Consider the following 23,004-nt stretch of genomic DNA (forward strand, 5'->3'; position numbering starts at 1 on the left):
ATCCAGTGAGGAGTTGATACGTGGGTGATCACTTGTGCGCCTATTTGAAATCCAAACAAATACGCCCTCCGTAAAAAGAAATATATATAAGCGTTTACATCATTAAAATAGTGATCTAAACGCTTTTATATTTTTTTTACGGAGGGAGTAACAGCAAGCGGTACTAGTACTTGGATCCATGCGCATAAAGAATTAATGGATAATGCTTTGCTTTTCCGGATTCTTATGATTCCGCCGGTTGTTGTGTGTTGGTTTCACGTGCAGACTAGTAGGAGTACTTGGCTTTGCAAACGATGTGGTCCGGCTTTGCTCCGTATGATTTTGAGAGATTAGTGCAGCAACTAATTAAGCAAGAGACAGACGAGGCAGAAACAGTCATAGGCGCAGGCGTGGTCGCGTGGACGGTAAGCGGCCTAGTTAATCGTACGGCAGCCAATTGATTTTAGCGAGTTTACAGCGGAATCTTCTTCCTGGTCGATAGCGGCGAGTCTTCCGAGATCTGTGACCGGCGGCAAGGGACTTGGAAGTTGGAATTATTAATATCGTTGTAGGACACATAATTTCAACATTCTCTTTTCGATGGCAGCGCAGGTGCAGTGGTACTGTTGACTTTTTTTTTGAAGGTGTTGTTGGTTCAGAGTCGGATTTGGGCGACAATGATATTGGTTGCAGAATGTGAATGGCAAAATCGTCAAGTCTCAAAATCGCCATGGATGGATCAAGACGTCGATGATCTCACGGATCACGAGGCAATTGTGGGGCCGGGCCCCACAGAGTTTCCGTTTCCGTGCGGCATGGAGCGCGAAAAGGACTGCCTGCAGAAAGGCCACCAACCAGCCCAGGGAAACCTGACGGCCCCTTCACAAAAAAAAAGAAGGGAAACCTGACGGCCCGATCTCGCGCACGTCCATGAGATCGGCCACGGCACCATACATATATCCCTCCCGCCCCGTGGAAGTGGAGTGCAACCCCGGGCGTGAGCGTGACGAAACGAAACCACCGTCCACCCTCCGCCGGCCCAAGCGTAACGTTGCACCGAGAAAGAGCAGAATGGCCGCCGCCGCCGCCATCTTCTCCCCATCCATGGCGGCCTCCTTCCGCTCCGCGTCCCGCAGCGGCCGCGTCGCCTGCTGGCCGCTCTCGTCCCTGGAGGCCGCGACGCCCCTCAAGGCCGACCTGGCGCCCGTGCCGACTCCGCTGAAGATGCTGGGCGCGAGCGGGGCTGGGGAGTACCTGACGCCCGTGCTGGCCTCCAAGGTCTACGACGAGATGCCGCTGGAGCGCGCCGACAGGCTCAACCTCTCCGAGCTCCTCGGGGCCAACCTCGGCATCAAGCGCCAGGACCTGCAGCCGGTAACTAACCACCAACCTCGCAGCCACTTTGTCCTTGTGTACAGGCAGGCCGACCGGCCAAGCGATCTTGCCGGTGGCACGCCCGCCGTCGGATGAACGCTGAATCCAACAGAGCACGTGAAGGTGAGACTTCCCACGCCCCGCCACGGGGACGCGCGTCGTCGCGTGGGCCGTCTCCCATCTCACTCTTATCCCATCGCACGATCCGGCGACTCATCTTTCCTCCCCGACCAAATCGCCCCTCACCAACTCGCACTCGTCTCGTCTCCATGCGCTTCTCCATCTCGCCTCCCGCGGCAAAAGCTTCTCCCCGGGGCTCTGCTCCCGTCCCGTGCGTCCTCACCCGAGCTCCTCATAGGTTCTGTGAAGCTGCTGCGATAGGGGTGGGGGCCATGGCCCTCGAGCTCACGGGTCGGGGACGGCCATGGCCTGCGAGATCCGGGCGGGCGGCGAGGGGGTGACCACGATGAACCGGGATGCTACGACCGCGTTGACCGTGTGCGGCGACCCCCAGCCTAGCAGTCGATGCTGTAGCCGCCCGGGTGAGATGCTGTACCAGACACGCTGCGACCGGCCGACGGGGAAGCTGCGAGCGCGGGTGGACGGTGCGGATGCGACCGGTCCACCGGCGCAGAGCATTGCCCTTGTTTTTTTTTAAAGAAAATAGGCTCGATCCCGGCTTTGAATTGATGAAACCAGCATCGCCCGAGTCCTTATACATGCGGGTTAATTCAGGCGTTCGTTTCCTGACGTTTGAAGAAATTTTGAATCTTCATTCAATCGCTTGCTCCGAATCTCCGATGGAGCTTCGGTCAGGGTGGGTTTAGCCGAGGTTTTAGCTTGATTATCATGTTTAGATTCCTCGCTGCCCATAGCGTTGACATCATATACTATCCTGAATCCTTTTTTTTTTTTTTTTGCGGGGGACTATCCTGAATCCTTGCTGGCCATTTCTTGCCAACTTATCCTGCTACAATTACAGTAAAAATGTACTGCTGTAGATGGTGCGTGATCCAATTTCAGAACTGTGCACACATACACATTCAAGGGTTTTATTCATTGCTTGTTTAGATAGAAAAGTCGACCCTACTCATAATTCTGTTCTGGAACATTAACCGCATGAAAACCTGAATCCTAGGGGAAACTTTCAGTTGCCAAAACTCTGCCCAAGTTGATAATCTTGTGCATATAGAGGGCTAGATGAGTGGTTAACATTTGCTTCATATTTCCATAACAAAGAAATCGATCTTCTGCATCAGAACAGCAAATGCTGCTAGCAATAGCTTCATGATCAAACTACTGTGGTAGCTCAGCTTGTGTACAAAGTTCTCCTGAAAGTGCCTTTACCCTGCATACCACCTCTGATCTCAGCTACAACTGAGTTTTCCTCATCTGAAATATTTTTGTGTGTGGGTTTAATACTAAAATTTGTGAACAACGGCAAGTTTAGCTCATGTGGAAGTGTGGGTTTTAAGTTGAACGACCAGCTCAGCTATCCACTATTTTTTTATTTTTTTAATGCACAGGGAGCTCTTACTGGTTATGTCATTGGCTATTTACATAACGGTTATATGCATAGGTATTTTCATTCAAGTTGGGAGGTGCATATAATATGATGTCAAAGCTCTCCCAAGAGCAGGTAAACAATGGTGTTATCTGCGTCTCTGCTGGAAACCATGCTCGAGGAGTTGCTCTTTCTGCCCGAAGACTGGGCTGTCACGCCGTTATTGTCATGCCTGTGACAACACCAGAAATCAAGGTTATCGATCTCCCAATGACATTACCTTAAATATGCTGTTTATATGGTATATTTAAATTATTATCACCAGCTACTAACATATAACTTAATCCAGTGGCAGTCAGTGGAGATATTGGGTGCAACAGTTGTTCTCAGAGATTCATACGATGAAGCTCAATCATATGCAAAACTACTCTGTGAGGAGGAAGGCCGCACATTCATACCTCCTTTTGACCATCCCGACATTATTGGTGGACATGGAACTGTTGGCATGGAAATTGTTCGCGAATTGCAAGGTCCATTGAATGAAATATTTGTACCTATGGGAGGTGGTGGGTTAATTGCTGCAATTCCTGCCTCTGTGAGACTGGTCCGCCCTGAGGTTAGCTTTCAAACACATGAGTATTTTCTTTTTCTATGAAAAACATCACAAGACACCTAAGTTCTTTTTAAATGCCATCAAAGTAAATGGTCTTGTTTTAAGTGCATTTGGAATCAATTGTTTTTCATCCAATCGCCTAACACAATACATCATTTGGTTACACACGGTAAAATATTTGTATTCAGGCTCACTTTCTTGTATGTTTTACAACAATTCTGGTGCAGGTCAAAATAATTGGAGTGGAGCCCTCAGATGAAAATACCATGGCATTGTCCTTGTATCATGGCCATAGGGTCAAGTTAGAACATGTTGGAGGGTTTGCTGATGGTGTAGCTGTCAAAGTTGTAGGCAAGGAGGAATTTCGCTTTTGTCAAGGACTTGTAGGTGGCACTGTCCTGTTCAGCCGAGATGCTATCCGTGCGTCAATAAAGGTGAGAGTGATCAATTTATTATATGTCAGCTCCGCCTTATTATGTTAAATGGGTGCATTACTGAACAGTGACATGTTTTTATCATTGTAACTACTTACTACTCAGTTCACTTGAATAGAAGCTTTCAGTTTCACTTGAATAGAATAGTTATAATGGTGTGGACTATGTGATAATGTGACCTAGTTTTCTAGCTTTCACTTCTTTCTGTAGATATTGGTATTTTCATGTATTTTGTTTACTACGTACATAATAACATTGCTCAAAAATTCTAGCTCGGCAGTTTGTTCTATGTCAATCTTACCGCCGTCATGCTTGTGGACTGTTTATGCTAGATTGTTGTGGATGTTCTGCACTACCAATGTTATTCATGCTGAAAATGTTGTTTTTCATGGGCGCAGGATATGTTTGAGGACAGGAATATCCTTGAACCTGCTGGGCCCCTTGCCTTGGCAGGGGTTGAATCTTACTGCAAATACTACGGTTTGAAAGGGGAAACTGTGGTTGCAATAAGTAGTGGCGCAAATATGAATTGTGGTTGCAAAGCTGAACCGGGGAAGGTATTACTCGGATAAATTTGATATTGGTTTCTGAGTACCACAACTGGTATTCTTTTCTTTTCCAGTTGTTATTGCTAACAAACGACATCGTTGCCACGCAAACTTGTAGGCCAAAATTGTCGCAGTTGCAGCCGATGGCAAGCAATGTGAGGATTGCTGTAGACGCTGTTGCAGAGATGGGGAAAAGGTGATCATTTCCGCTTGCATGATACATTCTTGACCGTGTATTGTTATCTTCTGAAAAAATTAAGTGGCTGGACCTGCAAATCCAATTGTGCTCTGAGTAGTTTGTTGTATTTTTTTTATGTTGTGCAGCCGCTGGCGTGGCTGAACGCGGGGCTGGACACCGCCACCCGGATCATCAAGCTCGTGGCGGCGGGGCTCGGCTTATATGTGACAGCGCAGCACCCGCTGTTGGTCATGCGCTGGGAGGCCTGGCTGCTCGCCATGGTGCGTTTCATCCTCGTGTCCGGCCTCGGCGCCACGCTCGCTCTCGGCATCCTGCTCATGTATGCAGGCATCAGGATGAGCTTTAAGTGGGGGTCCCCGTCCGGCTCGGCCTAGTTAGTGTAATTCAGCTTGGCCTAGTCGTTGTGTTGTGTATTAGTGCGTGTGAAGTAGGGGTGGTATAGATTGTTGTTTAGATAGAAAGAGCTAAACATGTGATCAGGGACGGAGCATATAACTGGGGCATGGCATGACCCACAATGCAAACCATTTAAGAGTATATATAAGTGGGACGCCCACACTGCAACGAGGAACTAGTGGATTTCATTCGCTCTTATCATATGGTTGTCTCTTTACTTTTCATTCCACAACACGCCTGATGGCCTGAGCACTGCACTTCTTCTGCACACCAGAGAGAGCTATAGGCCTAACTGAACGGAAGGCAGGCCGTCAGAACTATCCCAGTTGAGGTATGTATTTCTCGATCATATTTGATCTTTGTTTCTAGCTAGTTAATTACTGCAATTGGTTTTCTCTTTTAGCTGTTGTTGCTACCAGATAACCAGCTTGTGGCACAAACTTGTACCATGGATACCTCAGCTTTAGCCGCAAGCTCGACCATATGCTCAAGTGTGACGATCTGACCTCCAGAGGGATCGGGATCGCACCAGGGAAGAGGGTAGGTAGAGGAAAGGGGACGAGACTTGGAGAGACAGAAGATGAGAGACAGAGAACAACAGGTGAGATTCAGATACATGCTCGTTCATGCCAACTCCTCTGTTCGGTTCAGGTTAAATACCCACACGCCGCCAGCCTGGCCATAGGCCACACACGTTCGCACGTGTTAAAATTATGTGTCGAATATATGTGTACGAGTTGTGCTACGGTTGAACTTGTAATTAGCGGAGGGCTAGGTGTTTGAGTCATACACGTGTGATATGAAAATAGACTTCAAATAAGTTGTAAGCTAATTAAGTTACAGATCACGAGAGGGAAGGTCCGAGCCGGTCGTGACGCAGTGGTCAAAGTGTTGTTTCATTTGTTGTTTTTAGAAAGGAGGATCACCCCCGACCTCTGCATTCGAAAGATGCATGCGGCCATAAAACGTTGTTTGATGGCTTTAGAGGGCTTATATCAGGTTATTTATTTATTTTAGAAAAGGAGGATGACCCCCGGCCTCTGCAAGTATATCAGGTTATTTATTTATTTTAGAAAAGGAGGATGACCCCCGGCCTCTGCAAGTATATCAGGTTATATAGTGTACAGGAGGCAAGCACGAGACGTCACACGATATTATTATATAATGTATGAGACTATGAGTGGTAGCAGGTAAGTGCTTGGCCGGCAATTTAAAGTCAAAAAACCAATCAACAAGGCCGGCAATTAAGAAAGGAGCAAATGAGCTCGATGTTGAGCGAGTAGCCAAAGCAAAGCAACAGGAAGGGAATGGCCGGCTGCAGAGAGGAGCTGAAGCTATTGGGCATGTGGGCGAGCCCATTCGTGGTGCGGGTGCAGATCACGCTCCGCCTCAAGGGCCTCAGCTACGAGTACGTGGAGGAGGACCTGCAGAACAAGAGCGAGCTGCTCCTGGGGTCCAACCCTGTTCACGGCGGCAAGGTGCCAGTGCTCATCCACAACGGCAAGCCCGTCTGCGAGTCGTCGGTCATCCTGCAGTACATCGACGAGGCCTTCTCCGGCGCCGGGCCCTCCCTGCTCCCCGCCGATGACCCCTACGGCCGAGCCGTCGCTCTCTTCTGGGCCGCATTCGTCGACGGCACGGTAGGTCCATATTGCTTATTACTCTCCCCGTTTCTTAATACTCCCTCCATCCAAAAATATTTGTCATCAAAATGATTAAAAATAGATGTATCTATCCCTTTTATTCATTTTGATGACAACTATTTCCGAACGGAGGGAGTATAAGTCTTTGTAGAGATTCCACTAAATGGACTACATACGGAGCAAAATAAATGAATCTAAACTTTAAATGCATCTATATACATCTTTATGCGCTTTACAGTGAAATCTCTATAAAGACTTACATTTAGGAACGGAGGGAGTAGTTACTACTTAACCCTCACATGGCCAAGTTCATGTATACGTTTTTAATGCAGCTGCTGAAAGCGCGGAGCCAGGCGTTAAGAGGCGAGACAGGCGAGGAGAAGGAGGAGGGGAGGAAGAAGGCGGCCGCGGCCATGGAAACCTTGGAGGGGGTGTTGAGGGAGTCCGAGGCCAAGTTCTTCAGCGCGAGGGACGGCCCCGGTCTCGTGGACGTCATGCTCGGCGGCCTTGTTGGCTCGATGCGCGCGACGGAGGAGATGTGTGGGCTCCAGACCTTCGACCCGACCACCACGCCGCTCCTGGCCGCATGGGCAGAGCTCTTCTGCGCGTTGGACGCGGTGGCGCCGGTCATGCCGAGTGTCCAGAGGCTCGTCGAGTATGCCGAGGCGATGCAGCAGCCTCGCACCGACGTGTCCAGCACCACCAACTGAGGCCTACCAAGGCTACCAAGCTCTCGAATTATGTATGGATCAAATTTTATTTCTTCACGCGCGTGTCTTTTATTTCTTCTGTGATCAGTGTATTTTGTCAAGAAAATAACAGTGCTCTCGAATTATGTATGGATCAAATTTTGGACGCTGGATTTTGAGACATGGTGCCACGCGACGATGTTATCCTGACCGACGATTGCTGACATGTGATTCACGCTTAATATAGTGCTTGACTGGACTGTGGCAATACTTAGGAATAAGTGAGTGAATACGCAACATTAATACGATAGACGTTGGCCATCTATTTTATTGAATATGGTGGATAGAGACCGGTATATTTATGGTCAGGGTGCAGGGCTGGAGGCTACCTGTCAGTGTAATTAACATTCGTGACCTCGGTCGGGCGGTAATAAATGAGGTTTGCTCCTAGTAAGTAAAAATTACTCACCCAACCTGCACTATGGATCCTTGGTCAACCTAGTTCATGGGATTCAGTTCATCTGATGGTGAAGGTTGTTGTTCCAGTTTTTGCTAGTACTAGGTTTTTGCTTGCTTGCCTAAAAAAAGGTTCTTGCTTACTATGCATGTTCACAGACAACCCTGTATTGCAATAGCACGTTTGCCAAACTGCCTTTTTTAGCCCAGATGAAAATTGCATCTCTCTTGTTATGCTAGCAGAGGTTGGTCCTGAACTTGTGCTAACACCTTTACAACAACATCAAGGTTCCCTGAAATAAAGCAACTTCTCTTTGTTGTCTCCTTTGCATGGCGATCCAACTGAATCACACAAATATTTTTCTCCTTCAGACCTGTTTGAAAGATGAATATTTCATAGTAAAGGGTTTCAGTATTTAGATGACAAATCTGTTTGGGAAGAAAATAGAGAAAATAAAGAAGGCAACAATGGGACTTCTCTTAGTTTTTCTTCTTCGCACTGATCCTCGATAAGCTCCACAACCACTGAACTCAACCCTGGGCAACCATCCTCGTCGCCTTGTTTATTTAGCTATGACACATTTTGAGATCGTTGGCGGCCAATCAGTACCCAGTAATGTTTCATTTCACCGTGGTCTTCCATGTACTAGCTAGTAATTAGTTTTTGATCAAGCTCCTCAATGTACTAGTATGTGCTACCTGGTTCACCTACCGTGCAAACAGCTTTGTCTTATGATTCGTCAAGCAATAAATAAAGTGGGTGTGTTCAATATCAACTTCAGCATTACAAATTAGGCAAGGTTACCGGCAATATCTAACCATGCTAATCTCCTGCAAAGACTGACTGCACACACAAAACATCAGCAAGCAGATAAATAAGGCGTGCGGGGCACACGCCAACTGCCATAAATTTCACATATACAGCCAACGCTCCTTTAAATAGGTGCGAGCTGCCAAGTTGTAAATGCATGGCAGGCAATCAAGGAACCCAGGAATGATTAAAATCATGCGTGAGACTGCATTGTGGGTCGTCTGCTGCCGAGGTGAGAGGTAATACGCAAGCTATACAAATTGTATACGATGCATGGAATTAATTATACACGCTCGATGTATTCGAACTGCGCGAATCACGTGGGAATGGACGGGGAGGATACGAACCTCGCGTAGCTGTTTGTCCACTCGTGATTTATCGTCAATTTTTTTAGTATTTTCTTTAAAAAATATTGTTCACCAAGTGCGATCAGCGTATCTTGTTAAGTGGAAAGCAATCAATGACTAGTTCTCTCATTTCAGTGAAGATGATAACACTAATAGAAAATGGGGCAATGGTTCAGGCCGGGCCAGCCCATTAGTCCTAATTCAGTCCAGAACCGGGACCCATGGGGGCATTAGACCCGGTTCGTGAGGCCCGGGGGCCGGCCGGGCCACGTGGGCCATTAGTCCCAGTTCGTCTGGACCTTTTGGTTCCGGTTGGTGGGACAAACCGGGACCAATGGGCCTCGCTCCTGGCCCACCACCATTGGTCCCGGTTGGTGGCTTGAACCGGGACCAAATGCTGCCCTTTAGTCCCGGTTCGTGCCACCAACTGGGACTAAAGGGTTGGTTTAGTCCCACCTCGCCAACCGAAGGGCGCTCACACCAGTTTATAAGCCCCTCCCTCTCTGCCTTGTTGAGCTCCTCTCAAAGTGAAAATAGATGCCCTTATACAGGGAATTTGACCTAAATTCATACTGAATTTCTCTAAAGTTCGTAGAAATTTATTATGAATTTAGGTTGAATTCTCTCTATAGGCGCATCTATGCTCATTTTTTTAGTAAAGTTAATCACAAACTTGTGATTCACACAAATTTCAAAGAATTCAAATTTTAACTATTCATGCCACCAACCGGTTCATGCCACCAACTGTGACCAATGATATGCCTATATATACCATGCCAAAATGAAAGAGAGGCGCAATGCTCATCTGCACGTTGCTTAGCTTCAGGCTAACGTGCAGGTGAGCACTGCGATTCTCCCTTCATCGTCTCTACACTCAGGGCTTATAAACCGCTGCGAGTGCCTCTCGCTTGGCGAGGTAGGACTAAAATACAGCTGCAGAAAGAATCAACTAAAAAACTCTTTTACCGGTTCATGCCACGAACCGGTACTAAAAGGTCGCCTTAAAACCTGTACCAAATAAAATGCCTTTGTAACAGCCTTAGAACTGGTACTGAAGGAATCAACTAAAAAGCTTTTATAAACCTCTAGTATTATTGAAACTAAAATTATATAGAATTTTGTTACAAACTTTAATAGCAAAAAGAATTATCATAAAAGAAAATAAATAAGTAATTAGAATTCTATTCAAAACATTAAAAGCAAAAAGAATTATCATAAAAGAAAATAAATAAGTAATTAGAAATTTGTTACAAACTTTAATAGCAAAAAGAATTATCATAAAAGAAAATAAATAAGTAATTAGAATTCTGTTCAAAACATTAAAAGCAAAAAGAATTATCATAAAAGAAAATAAATAAGTAATTAGAATTCTGTTCAAAACATTAAAAGAAAAAAGAATTATCATAAAAGAAAATAAATAAGTAATTAGAATTTTGTTAGAAACTTTAATAGCAAAAAGAATCATCATAAAATAAATAAAGCAAAAAAGAAAACAAAAAATGGAAAAAATAAAAAATTTGCCACCTACTGGGCCACCACGGCCTGAATACGACTAGAAACCTTATTGGGCCAGGATTCAGGCCCGCAGACTGCCCAGCAGGCCCACAGGCAGAGACACAAGATTAGGCCTGTAGGCCTGCAATAGTGAGAAGTTCAAATGGGAGGGCAGAGTTGCACTTATAAACAGGTGCGACCGCTCCTCAGCTAGCGAGGTGGGACTAAATATCCCATTGCACCGCGCCAGCGCAAGGCCTTTAGTACCGTACCACATACCTATTCCTTTTCGGGGTCTGGAATGTTCTGGAAAGTGTCCCTTATGTATTCCTCCGGGGTTACGATTTCAATAATATTAGTTTCAACATTTATAGGATTACCTGAGATATAGTGTTTGATCCTTTGACCCTTTACCACCTTCGGATTTGTGCCTGCGAAGTTGTTGATTTTTATGGCACTGGAACGATAGACCTCCTCGATAACGTAAGGATATTCCCATTTAGAGAGAAGTTTTCCTGCAAAAAATCTTAAACGAGAGTTGTATAGCAATACATAATCACCTACATTAAACTCACGCTTTTGTATCCTTTTGTCATGCCATATTTTAACCTTTTCTTTAAACAACTTGGCATTTTTATAAGCTTAGTTTCTCCATTCATCAAGTGAGCTAATATCAAATAACCTCTTCTCACCGGCAAGTTTAAAATCATAGTTGAGCTCTTTAATAGCCCAGTATGCCTTATGTTCTAGTTCGAGAGGTAAGTGACAAGCTTTTCCATAAACTATTTTATACGGAGACATACCCATAGGATTTTTATATGCAGTTCTATAGGCCCATAATGCATCATCAAGTTTCTTGGACCAATTCTTTCTAGACCTATTGACAGTCTTTTGCAAAATTAATTTGAGCTCTCTATTGCTCAATTCTACCTGACCACTGGACTGCGGGTGATATGGAGATGCAATTCTATGATTAACGTCATATTTAGCAAGCATCTCATGGAAAGCATCATGACTAAAGTGTGAACCACCATCAGTCATTAAATATCTAGGGACTCCAAACCTCGGAAAAATAACTTCCTTAAGCATTTTAATAGAAGTGTTATGATCAGCACTACTAGTTGGAATAGCTTCTACCCACTTAGTAATGTAATCAACAGCAACTAAAATATGTGTATATCCATTAGAGGCAGGAAAAGGTCCCATATAACCAAAGCCCCAAACATCAAATGGTTCAATAACAAGGGAATAATTCATAGGCATTTCTTGACGTCTACTAATATTACCAATTCTTTGACATTCATCGCAAGACAACACAAACTTACGGGCATCCTTGAAGAGAGTAGGCCAATAAAAACCGGATTACAATACCTTATGTGCAGTTCTATCTCCAGCGTGGTGTCCTCCATAAGCTTCGGAGTGACACTTGCGTAGGATCTGTTCCTGTTCATGCTCAGGTACACAACGTCTAATAACACCATCTACTCCTTCTTTATAAAGATGTGGGTCATCCCAAAAGTAATGTCGCAAGTCATAGAAAAACTTTTTCTTTTGTTGGTATGTGAAGCTAGGTGGTATAAATTTAGCAACAATATAATTAGCATAATCAGCATACCAAGGAGTGCTACGAGAAGTGCTTATGACATTTAATTGTTCATCAGGAAAGCTATCATCAATAGGTAGTGGGTCATCAAGAACATTCTCTAACCTAGATAAGTTGTCTGCAACGGGGTTCTCAACTCCTTTTTTATCAACAATATGTAAATCAAATTCTTGCAGTAGGAGAACCCATCTAATAAGTCTAGGTTTTGCATTTTTCTTTTCCATAAGATATTTAATAGCAGCATGATCAGTGTGAATAGTTACTTTAGAATCAACAATATAAGGTCCAAATTTATCACAAGCAAATACAATTGCTAAAAGTTCCTTTTCGGTAGTAGCATAATTTCTTTGAGCATTGTCTAGAGTCTTACTAGCATAATGGATAACATTTAATTTCTTATCAACTCTTTGCCCTAGAACAGCACCTACATCATAATCACTAGCATCACACATAATTTCAAAGGGTAAATTCCAATCAGGTGGCTGAACAACAGGTGCAGAGACTAATGCTTTCTTAAGTATTTCAAATGCTTCTACACAATCATCATCAAAGACAAATGGTACATCTTTTTATAATAAACTAGTCAGAGGCCGAGAGATTTTTGAGAAGTCCTTAATGAACCTCCTATAAAATCCGGCATGACCAAGGAAACTTCTTATACCTTTGATGTCCTTGGGACATGGCATCTTTTCAATAGCATCAACCTTGGCTTTATCACCTTCAATACCTCTTTCAGAAACTTTGTGCCCCAAGACAATACCTTCATTAACCATAAAGTGGCACTTTTCCCAATTCAAGACAAGATTAGTTTCTTCACATCTCTGCAAAACTCAAGCAAGATTGCTCAAGCAATCATCAAAAGAGGAACCATAGACGGAAAAGTCGTCCATGAAAACCTCACAAATCTTTTCACAAAAGTCAGAGAATATAGCCATCATGCATCTTTGAAAGGTAGCAGGTGCATTACATAAACCGAAAAGCATATGTCTATAAGCAAAAGTACCAAAAGGGCATGTAAAAGTAGTCTTTAATTGATCTTTAGCCGACACAGGTATTTGAGAAAAACCGGAATAACCATCTAGAAAGCAATAATGTGTATGCTTGCATAATCTTTCTAGCATTTGATCAATAAAAAGGTAAGGGGTAATGATCTTTCTTAGTAGCCTTATTTAACTTATGAAAATCAATTAGCATCCTATAACCTGTGATAATTCTTTGCGGAATCAATTCATCTTTATCATTAGGGACAACAGTAATACCTCCCTTCTTAGGGACACAATGGACAGGACTTACCCACTGACTATCAGCAACGGGATAAATTATACTTGCCTCCAAAAGCTTGAGTATTTCCTTTCTTACCACTTCTTTCATTTTAGGATTCAAACGTCGTTGAGGATCACAAACTGGTTTGGCATCAGCTTCCAAATTTATTTTATGTTGACATAGAGTGGGACTGATGCCCTTAAGATCATCCAGAGTATATCCAATAGCCGCACGGTGCTTCTTCAAAGTTTTCAATAATCTTTCTTCTTCATGCTCTGAAAGGTTAGCGCTAATAATGACAGGATATATTTTCTTTTCATCAAGATAAGCATATTTAAGATTATCAGGCAACGGTTTAAGCTCAAACACGGGATCACCTTTGGGTGGAGGAGGATCCCCTAGGATTTCAACAGGCAAATTGTGTTGCAGAATAGGTTCCTGTTTAAATAATACTTCATCTATTTCCCTTCTTTCATTCATGAACATATCATTTTCATGGTCTAGCAAATAGTGTTCTAAAGGATCACTAGGAGGTACGGCAATAGAAGCAAGACCAATAATTTCATCCTTACTAGGCAATTCTTCCTCACGATGTTGTTTACTAAATATAGAGAAATTAAACTCATGAACCATATCATCCAAGCCAACAGTAACAACATTCTTTTTGCAGTCTATCTTAGCATTAACAGTATTCAAGAAGGGTCTACCAAATATAATGGGACAAAATCTATCTTGTGGAGAACCAAGAACAAGAAAATCAGTGGGATATTTGGTTTTTCCACACAAGACTTCGACATCTCTAACAATTCCCACTGCAGATATAGTATCTCTATTGGCAAGTTTAATTGTAACATCAATATCTTCTAACTCAGCAGGTGCAATATCATGCATAATTTCTTTGTATAAGTCAATATGGTATAACACTAGCACTAGCACCCATATCACACAAGCCATGATAACAATGATCTCCTATTTTAACAGAAATAACAGGCACGCCTACCACAGGTCTATGTTTATCTCTAGCACAAGGTTTAGCAATTCTGGCAGTTTCACCACAGAATTGAATAACATGCCCATCAATATTATCAGACAAGAGATCTTTAACAATAGCAATATTAGGTTCTACTTTGACTTGCTCAGGAGGTGTATAAGTTCTAGTATTGCTTTTACGAATAACAGTTGAAGCTTTAGCATGATCCTTCATTCTAACAGGGAAAGGTGGTTTCTCAACATAAGAAGTGGGAACAATAGGATCATTATAAGTGACAATCTTTTCTTCAACTTTAATAGTGCAGCTACTTTTACTTCTATGGGAGGATGATATTTAAACCACTTCTCCTTGGGAAGATCAACATAAGTAGCAAAAGATTCACAGAAAGAAGCTACTATCTCAGAGTCAAGTCCATATTTAGTGCTAAACTTACGGAAAATATCGGTATCCATAAAAGATTTAACACAATCAAACTTAGGTGTCATACCTGACTCCTTACCTTCGTCGAGGTCCCAATCTTCAGAGTTGCATTTAATTCTATCTATCCAATAAATTCCATCTGAATTCAATAGTCTTCATCATAAAAGAGCCAGCACAAGAAGTATCAAGCATGGTGCGATTGTTATCAAAAAGCCGAGCATAAAAACTTTGCATAATCACTTCTCTTGCGAGCTCATGATTGGGGCATGAATATAACATTGATTTAAGCCTCCCCCAAGCTTGAGAGATGCTTTCTCCTTCGCGAAGCCAAAAATTATATATATAATTACGATCACGATGAACAAGATGCATAGGGTAATACTTTTGATGAAATTCCAATTTCAATCTTTTATAGTTCCATGATCTCATATCATCACATAGCCTATACCATGTCAATGCGTATCCCTTTAAAGATAAAGGGAAGGCCTTCTTCTTAACAACATCATCGGGTATACCTGCAAGCTTAAATAGTCCACAAACATCATCCACATAGCGTAGATGTTCATCATGGTGCTTTGTTCCATCTCCTGTAAAAGTGTTAGCTAGTAGTTTTTCCATCAAACCCGAAGGAATCTCAAAAGGAGTTTCATTTTCAATAGGTTCAGTAGGTTGAGTAGGTTGAGGAGCAACTCTTTGATCTACTGGACGGGGTGAAGATACCACGAAAAAGCCCCTCAGACAATTACTTTCCATAGTAACAAGTGACAGAAAATTTCAGCACACTAAATAAATTTTTCCTTACCAAATTCCACCTACCAAAGGCGCTTCACTCCCCAGCAACGACGCCAGAAAAGAGTCTTGATGACCCACAAGTGTAGGGGATCTATCGTAGTCCTTTCGATAAGTAAGAGTGTCGAACCCAACGAGGAGCAGAAGGAAATGATAAGCAGTTTTCAGCAAGGTATTCTCTGCAAGTACTGAAATAAGTGATAACAGATATTTTTGTGATAAGATAAATTGTAACGAGCAACAAGTAACAAAAGTAAATAAAGTGCAGCAAGGTGGCCCAATCCTTTTTGTAGCAAATGACAAACCTGGACAAACTCTTATAATAGGAAAAGCGCTCCCGAGGACACATGGGAATATCGTCAAGCTAGTTTTCATCACGCTCATATGATTCGCGTTCGGTACTTTGATAATTTGATATGTGGGTGGACCGGTGCTTGGGTGTTGTTCTTACTTGAACAAGCATCCCACTTATGATTAAACTCTATTGCAAGCATTCGCAACTACAACAAAAGTTTTAAGGTAAACCTAACCATAGCATGAAACATATGGATCCAAATCAGCCCCTTACGAAGCAACGCATAAACTAGGGTTTAAGCTTCTGTCACTCTAGCAACCCAACATCTACTTATTACTTCCCAATGCCTTCCTCTAGGCCCAAATAATGGTGAAGTGTTATGTAGTCGACGTTCACATAACACCACTAGAGGTTAGACAACATACATCTTATCAAAATATCGAACGAATACCAAATTCACATGACTACTAATAGCAAGACTTCTCCCTTGTCCTCGGGAACAAACGTAATTACTCATAAAGCATATTCATGTTCATAATCAGAGGGGTAATAATGTGCATAAAGGATCTGAACATATGATCTTCCACCAAATAAACCAACTAGCATCAACTACAAGGAGTAATCAACACTACTAGCAACCTACTAGCACCAATCCCGGACTTGGAGACAAGAATTGGATACAAGAGATGAACATATGATCTTCCACCAAATAAACCAACTAGCATCAACTACAAGGAGTAATCAACACTACTAGCAACCTACTAGCACCAATCCCGGACTTGGAGACAAGAATTGGATACAAGAGATGAACTAGGGTTTGGAGTTGAGATGGTGCTGGTGAAGATGTTGATGGAGATTGCCCTCTCCCGATGAGAGGAGCGTTGGTGATGACGATGGTGATGATTTCCCCCTTCCAGAGGGAAGTGTCCCCGACAGAACAGCTCTGCCGGAGCCCTAGATTGGTTCCGCCAAGGTTCCGCCTCGTGGCGGCGGAGTCTCATCCCGAAAGGTTGCCTTCTATTTTTTTCTTATCGAAAGACTTCATATAGGAGAAGATGGGCGTCGGAGAGCCACCAGGGGGCCCACGAGGTAGGGGGCGAGCCCAGGGGGGGCGCCCCCCACCCTCGTGAGCAGGATGTGGGCCCCCTGGCCTTCATCTTTGGCGACGATTTTTCTTTATTTATTTTAAGGTATTCCGTGGAGTTTCAGGACTTTTGGAGTTGTGTAGAATAGGCCTTCAATATTTGCTCCTTTTCCAGCCCAGAATTCCAGCTGCCGGCATTCTTCATCTTCATATAAACCTTGTAAAATAAGAGAGAATAGCCATAAGTATTGTGACATAACGTGAAATAACAACCCATAATGCAATAAATATTGTCATAAAAGCATGATGCAAAATGGACGTATCATGGACATTGGATGTCATTGATAACGAGATCACGTCATTAGGAGAATAATGTGATGGACAAGACCCAATCGTAAGCATATCACAAGATCGTGTAGTTCGTTTGCTAAAGCTTTTCTAATGTCAAGTATCATTTCCTTAGACCATGAGATTGTGCAACTCCCGGATACCGTAGGAATGCTTTGGGTGTACTAAACGTCACAACGTAACTAGGTGGCTAAAAAGGTGCGCTACAGGTATCTCCGAAAGTGTCTGTTGGGTTGGCACGAATCAAGACTAGGATTTGTCACTCCGTGTGACGGAGAGGTATCATGCATTAATGAGCTCAATGTGACTAAGTAGTTGGTCATGGGATCATGCATTACGGAACGAGTAAAGTGACTTGTTGGTAACAAGATTGAACGAGGTATTGGGATACGGACAATCAAATCTCGGGCAAGTAACGTACCGATTGACAAAGGGAATTGTATACAGGATTACTTGAATCCTCGACATCGTGGTTCATCCGATGAGATCATCGTGGAACATGTGGGAGCCCACATGGGTATCCAGATCCCGCTGTTGGTTATTGGCCGGAGAGCTGTCTCGGTCATGTCTGCTTGATTCCCGAACCCGTAGAGTCTACACACTTCAGGTTCGATGATGCTAGGGTTATAGGGAAGGTTTGTACGTGGTTACCTGAATGTTGTTTGGAGTCCCGGATGAGATCCCGAACGTCATGAGGAGTTCCGGAATAGTCTGGAGGTGAAGATTTATATATGGGAAGTCATCATACGGTCACCGAAAGTATTCGGGGGTTTATCGGTATTGTACCGGGACCACCGAAGGGGTTCCGGGGGTCCCCCGGGAGGGTCCACCTGCCCCGAAGGGCCCTTATGGGTTGTATGTGGAAGGGAACCAGCCCCAAGTGGGCTGGGCGCCACCCACCTAGGGCCCATGCGCCTAGGGTTGGGGGGGACCCTAAAGGGGGCGCCCCCCTTGGCTTGGGGGGCAAGCCCCCTCCCCTTGGCCGCCCCCCCCCCCTCTTGATCTCATCTAGAGGGGTCGTCCCCCTTCCCTCTTCACCCTATAAATTGAGGGAAGGAGGGAGGGCAGCCGCACCACATCCAAGGCGCAACCCTCCCCCTCTCTAACCCCTCTCCTCCTCCGTTTGTGCTTGGCGAAGCCCTGCCGGAGAACCACTGCTCCACCACCACCACGCCGTCGTGCTGCTGCTGGAGCCTTCTTCCTCAACCTCTCCCTCCTCCTTGCTGAATCAAGGCGTGGCAGACGTCACCGGGCTGCACGCGTGTTGAACGCGGAGGCGCCGTTGTTCGGCGCTTAGATCGGAATCCACCGCGATCTGAATCGCTACGAGAACGGCTCCTTCATCCGCGTTCTTGTAACGCTTCCGTGTCGCGATCCTCAAGGGTATGAAGCTGTTCTCCCCTCTCTCTCTCTCGTTGCTAGTTTCTCCGTAGATTGATCTTGCCGATGCGTAGAATTTTTTTTAATTTCTGCAACGATCCCCAGCACCGCCTGCCTCTAGAGCTGCATCTGTTGTGGCTCGCTCGCCGCTCGATGCCGCCGGCATTCTTGAGGAGCGCTGGCGTCCATGGCTCTCGCCTCCTCGAGCTCAGACGCAACAACAGATTTGTTGCAATTTTTGAAGATCTTGTTGTATTTTTCGTAACAATTGTCTAGTTGCAGAAAATTAGACGCGACGTAAGATGTTGTTGCAATTTGTTTAAAAAGATCCACCGGCCGACGCGTAGCAGCCCCCGTCGTATTACTGCAAATTGCCCCGCAAAAGAAAGATATTACTACTTGCAAATTGATTCTCAAAAAAGGAAAGTACTTGCAAATTGTGTTATCTCCGGGTGAGAGCTGCATATACGAGTCGAAATCGAACACAACCTCGCCGCCCTCGGGACGGGCCTCAGCCGGTCACCTCGCTGGGCCTATAAATACCCACCCGCCGCAGCAACCGCCTGTCCCCCGTACCCCGTCCGCATACCCCCCACCCCGACCCCAACCCCGCACCAACCTCGCGGAAGGAAGGCCGACGACCAAACCCTAGGCGAGCGGCAGCCTCCGATCCCCTCTCCCCGATCTCTATAAAACCACCGCCGATTTCGAATTCTCTCTTCCCCGCGGGAGAATCACCACCGGCTCCTCCTCCCTCGGCGCGCCCGGACCGGGCTCCTCCCGCGGGGCCGGGGGGCGGCGGCGGGGGCGGCGGCGGTGGATGGCGGAGGCGGCGGCGCTGGAGGGGAGCGAGCCGGTGGATCTGACCAAGCACCCCTCCGGCATCATCCCCACGCTCCAGTAAGTCCCGCCCCCCGTCCCCGTCTCTCACCTTTCCCGCCCGGGGCTGGCTGGGCTCCGTCGGTCGGCGCCGCCCCTCGGCCCCTTTTAGAGGGTTTGAGGCGTTCCTGAATTGGGCGCGGGCGATTTGGCGGGCGAGCATGCCTCGGTTTGATCCGATTTTCTTTTTTTCTGGGGGGGAGAGGGGGGATTCCAGAGAGGGAAGGGGACAGGGGTTTCTAGAGAACGACCAAATGAAATCATAAATCTGATGAGATTGGTTCACTGAAAATTACACATTAATAAACCAATGTAGAGGTTGGGTTCAGATGAAAAGTAGATATTGAGGTTATCCGGGTCATAATTTGTCGCCGGATCTGAAATTCATGCCACGGTGTGGCTTAAATGCTCTGGAATGCATATGCATGAAACTTTGAATGCGAAACAACAGCGGGTTCATAAACTTGTGTCGGGGGTCACCGGGCGTGCCACGGCGTGGCTTAAATGCTGTGGAATGCCATAAGCATGGAACTTGAGAGGGGTCTAGCATGCCAAGTTATCCGCTTTGTGCCAACGTGGTCCGGTCCGTGCAGCGTGTTCTAATTCGCTGGACATTTTACCGGTGTTGCGTTTTGGGGGCGATGGTGTTTTGTGCTGTGCTCATTTTAACTACCCAAGTATGAAAGTATAACGCTCCTGGGTGTACTCTGCCTTCTGGTGTTTGATTTGATGACAGGAATATTGTGTCGACGGTCAACCTGGACTGTAAGTTGGACCTGAAAGCAATAGCTCTCCAGGCACGCAATGCAGAGTATAACCCCAAGGTGAAATCATTATCCTAATACATTCTTCATGTTGTTTTTGTTTTCTCTTATTGGGCTCCTGGTGCTATATTTAAAGGTTTTGTGAATATTTAGTGTCGTCTGGTGCTATATTTCCGAAAACATCCAAGTTTTATCACTTTGCTTTGCTAGCATCCACAAGTCTATTGTGGCAAGCATGTCTTTGTGAATCCTGCTGTGTAGACGGTGGGTAGCCTGGTAAAAGATTTGAGACTTTGTACATGGGTTCTTTTGTGGACCCTTCTGTATTTGTGTTCATTCGCTGAGAAATTAGAGAACAATAGCTTACTAAATAGTTTTTGATCCGATGGTGAGTTGAGACTGTCTACCTGACTACCTTTAGGCTTTAGCATGAGGGTAAGGTTATGAATTGATGATACATGGCTGCTCTGCTCTATTCTGCGTTTTACTAAATAAAGTTTTTTTGTTTGAGAGAGATTTACTAAATAAAGTCGATGCTGTTTAAAACCTGCACCTGTATATGATAATCAATAGTATTTCTAGGTTAGTATGATCTCTTCTATTATGTAAAATTTATTTGGTGAAAACAAATAATTGGACCATGATCATTTGCTCTGTCTTTTGCTGTTCTGATGCTTGTAAATTTGTTCAGCAGCATATATGTTACGCTTTTCTTTGCTGACATTCTATTTTGAACAGCGTTTTGCTGCAGTTATCATGCGGATAAGAGAACCAAAAACTACCGCATTGATATTTGCTTCAGGAAAAATGGTAAGGCCAAGTTCATGTACATCTGATGCAGAATATGGTCTTTTGTAGTTTGATTATTTAATGGCGTTGGAGATGGTATTGTACGCGCATATGAGTAGCTATTCATGCTGTAGTCATCCGACTGTTGAAATTCAATGCAAATTCCCCATTGACACTAAGCGGTTAGGGTTCGCTGCATATTTTTCACATTAGCTATATGTCAGAATTAAACCTTTTCACTCAGTATAAAAGATCCTCCAAATATCGTCTTCAGTCATTGAAAAATAAAGCAAAGATTTGTTGAGATTGGATTGATACTTGAGTTCAGTTAAAATTCCTTGGGTATCAGTTGATCACTTTAATGGAAACCTGCAAAAGTGTTTTGATTCAGTGGCCTTCTGGGAAAGTGAAATTTGATAGTTATACCAGAGAGTTATGGTCTTAGTGGTGTTATCCTCCTAATTACACACTGATGCAAAGTATACCGTTGCTTTGTTATCAGGTTTGCACTGGAGCAAAAAGTGAACAACAATCTAAACTCGCAGCTAGAAAGGTATTTGTCTAGCTTTCTTTCCTTTCATACATATCAGAGGCAAAAGGTTCTCAAATTGTAAATGTTTTCCTGTTTTCAGTATGCTCGTATAATCCAGAAGCTTGGATTTCCTGCAAAATTCAAGGTACCTATCCCATTCTTGTGTAAAGTTTGCATGCTCATACCTTGATAATTGCTTGTTTGCTGAACGTTTGTTAATTCTGTGATGTCAGGACTTCAAGATCCAGAATATTGTTGCCTCTTGTGATGTCAAATTCCCTATCAGGCTTGAGGGCCTCGCATATTCCCATGGCGCTTTCTCGAGTGTAAGTTACCAAGTTGAATTCTGTGGTTTCTGTTGGCACTATTTTATCATGTGCGGTATTTTTCTTTCTTTCCCGGAACTTCTCTATCTCCTTGTTTTGGAACTGATATTTTATACGGTTGCTTGACAGTATGAGCCAGAGCTATTTCCCGGTCTGATTTACCGGATGAGGCAGCCGAAGATTGTCCTCCTAATTTTTGTTTCTGGCAAGATTGTTCTGACTGGAGCAAAGGTCGGTAGTCCTTTCCTGTGGCCCTGTGGGTTTCTCCATTACTCAGTAATGATGGTATTTCTAAGCTATTATCTTTCCAGGTGAGAGAAGAGACATACACCGCCTTCGAGAACATATATCCTGTCCTGACAGAGTTCAGAAAAGTGCAGCAATGATGGTACAATTCCTGAGAGCGCATGTTTAATGGGCATTGCTATGTTGGGAATAGGATAGGAAATGCCATGTTCCATTGACAAGTTGGGCCACTAAAGGTGGATTTGTCCTTTTTTGCCGCTCAGTGCCTCTGGTGCTTGTTCTAATTTTGTTTGCGGTGTTTCCTGGACTGCGATGAGCGGCTACTTTCAGAAACTAATGGTGCGTGCGGGCGCCGTGTATTATGCGTGCAGGTGACTTTGGAAGTAAAGCAGAATTGGAGACATTGTTGCTTGCTGCCAGCTCCAACCTCGCAAAGTCTAGGCATAGCCCGTCTTCCGGTGGAAAACCCTATATATATATATATATATGCTGTCCATCAGATTTGGAGTACCTGTTGTCGTAATCGACTAGGGTTCTTCTTTTTGTGATGGATCATGGTTGATCATCGCAGGTATCATCGCAGGTCTATTATGTCCTATCATCGTCCCTCACTCGAAACACTCTTGTGGAAGTTGAGTGAAACCCAAGCAAATTTTGCTCCTGGATTCTAGAGCCTTTTTCTCCTGATGATGTGATGATGAAAACGCCAGCTGATGTATATTCACTTGTAGACGCGTTTGCGCCCTGTTAAAAGGAGGGCCTCATGTCGAGCCGAATAGCAAGAGGAAAATTTGTGTTATTTCTATCC

General features: G+C 44.5%; 3 protein-coding genes across 4 annotated transcripts; all 3 read left to right on the forward strand.

Annotated features, from left to right (window-relative positions):
* Nucleotides 1-909: 909 nt before the first annotated feature.
* On the forward strand, nucleotides 910-5,250 carry LOC119308916. Its single transcript, XM_037585071.1, has 8 exons — nucleotides 910-1,426; nucleotides 1,482-1,684; nucleotides 2,933-3,112; nucleotides 3,207-3,473; nucleotides 3,698-3,904; nucleotides 4,303-4,461; nucleotides 4,571-4,648; nucleotides 4,777-5,250. Exons 1-8 carry the CDS (start codon nucleotides 910-912, stop codon nucleotides 5,023-5,025), a joined length of 1,860 nt encoding a protein of 619 aa, XP_037440968.1. The 3' UTR covers nucleotides 5,026-5,250.
* A 1,001-nt stretch (nucleotides 5,251-6,251) lies between these two features.
* On the forward strand, nucleotides 6,252-7,560 carry LOC119307106 (probable glutathione S-transferase GSTU6). Its single transcript, XM_037583203.1, has 2 exons — nucleotides 6,252-6,687; nucleotides 7,023-7,560. Exons 1-2 carry the CDS (start codon nucleotides 6,355-6,357, stop codon nucleotides 7,398-7,400), a joined length of 711 nt encoding a protein of 236 aa, XP_037439100.1. The 5' UTR covers nucleotides 6,252-6,354; the 3' UTR covers nucleotides 7,401-7,560.
* Nucleotides 7,561-19,236: 11,676 nt separating this feature from the next.
* On the forward strand, nucleotides 19,237-23,004 carry LOC119307107 (TATA-box-binding protein 2). 2 transcript variants are annotated; one of them, XR_005149151.1, is made up of 9 exons: nucleotides 19,237-19,560; nucleotides 20,276-20,363; nucleotides 21,042-21,113; nucleotides 21,595-21,645; nucleotides 21,725-21,769; nucleotides 21,858-21,950; nucleotides 22,080-22,181; nucleotides 22,262-22,432; nucleotides 22,568-23,004. XR_005149151.1 is itself a non-coding variant. In XM_037583204.1 (9 exons), exons 1-8 carry the CDS (start codon nucleotides 19,481-19,483, stop codon nucleotides 22,334-22,336), a joined length of 606 nt encoding a protein of 201 aa, XP_037439101.1. In that variant the 5' UTR covers nucleotides 19,237-19,480; the 3' UTR covers nucleotides 22,337-22,338; nucleotides 22,568-23,004. The 2 variants fall into 2 exon arrangements, 1 of the variants encoding a protein (XP_037439101.1); XM_037583204.1 differs by having other exon boundaries at nucleotides 22,262-22,338.

The sequence above is a fragment of the Triticum dicoccoides genome, chromosome 5B (genome assembly GCF_002162155.2).
Source record: "Triticum dicoccoides isolate Atlit2015 ecotype Zavitan chromosome 5B, WEW_v2.0, whole genome shotgun sequence".
In the NCBI taxonomy this organism is placed as follows: Eukaryota; Viridiplantae; Streptophyta; class Magnoliopsida; order Poales; family Poaceae; genus Triticum; species Triticum dicoccoides.

Excerpts from the sequence above, each read along its gene's own strand:
- LOC119308916 (XM_037585071.1), top strand. The coding sequence starts at position 910 with ATGAGATCGGCCACGGCACCATACATATATCCCTCCCGCCCCGTGGAA. Across the intron at positions 1,427-1,481 it reads CCGGCCAAGCGATCTTGCCG|ACTTCCCACGCCCCGCCACG; the intron begins GTGGCACGCCCG and ends CGTGAAGGTGAG. Across the intron at positions 1,685-2,932 it reads CGGGGCTCTGCTCCCGTCCC|GTATTTTCATTCAAGTTGGG; the intron begins GTGCGTCCTCAC and ends TTATATGCATAG.
- LOC119307106 (XM_037583203.1), top strand. The coding sequence starts at position 6,355 with ATGGCCGGCTGCAGAGAGGAGCTGAAGCTATTGGGCATGTGGGCGAGC. Across the intron at positions 6,688-7,022 it reads CCGCATTCGTCGACGGCACG|CTGCTGAAAGCGCGGAGCCA; the intron begins GTAGGTCCATAT and ends TTTTTAATGCAG.
- LOC119307107 (XM_037583204.1), top strand. The coding sequence starts at position 19,481 with ATGGCGGAGGCGGCGGCGCTGGAGGGGAGCGAGCCGGTGGATCTGACC. Across the intron at positions 20,364-21,041 it reads ATGCAGAGTATAACCCCAAG|CGTTTTGCTGCAGTTATCAT; the intron begins GTGAAATCATTA and ends TATTTTGAACAG. Across the intron at positions 22,182-22,261 it reads TTGTTCTGACTGGAGCAAAG|GTGAGAGAAGAGACATACAC; the intron begins GTCGGTAGTCCT and ends TTATCTTTCCAG.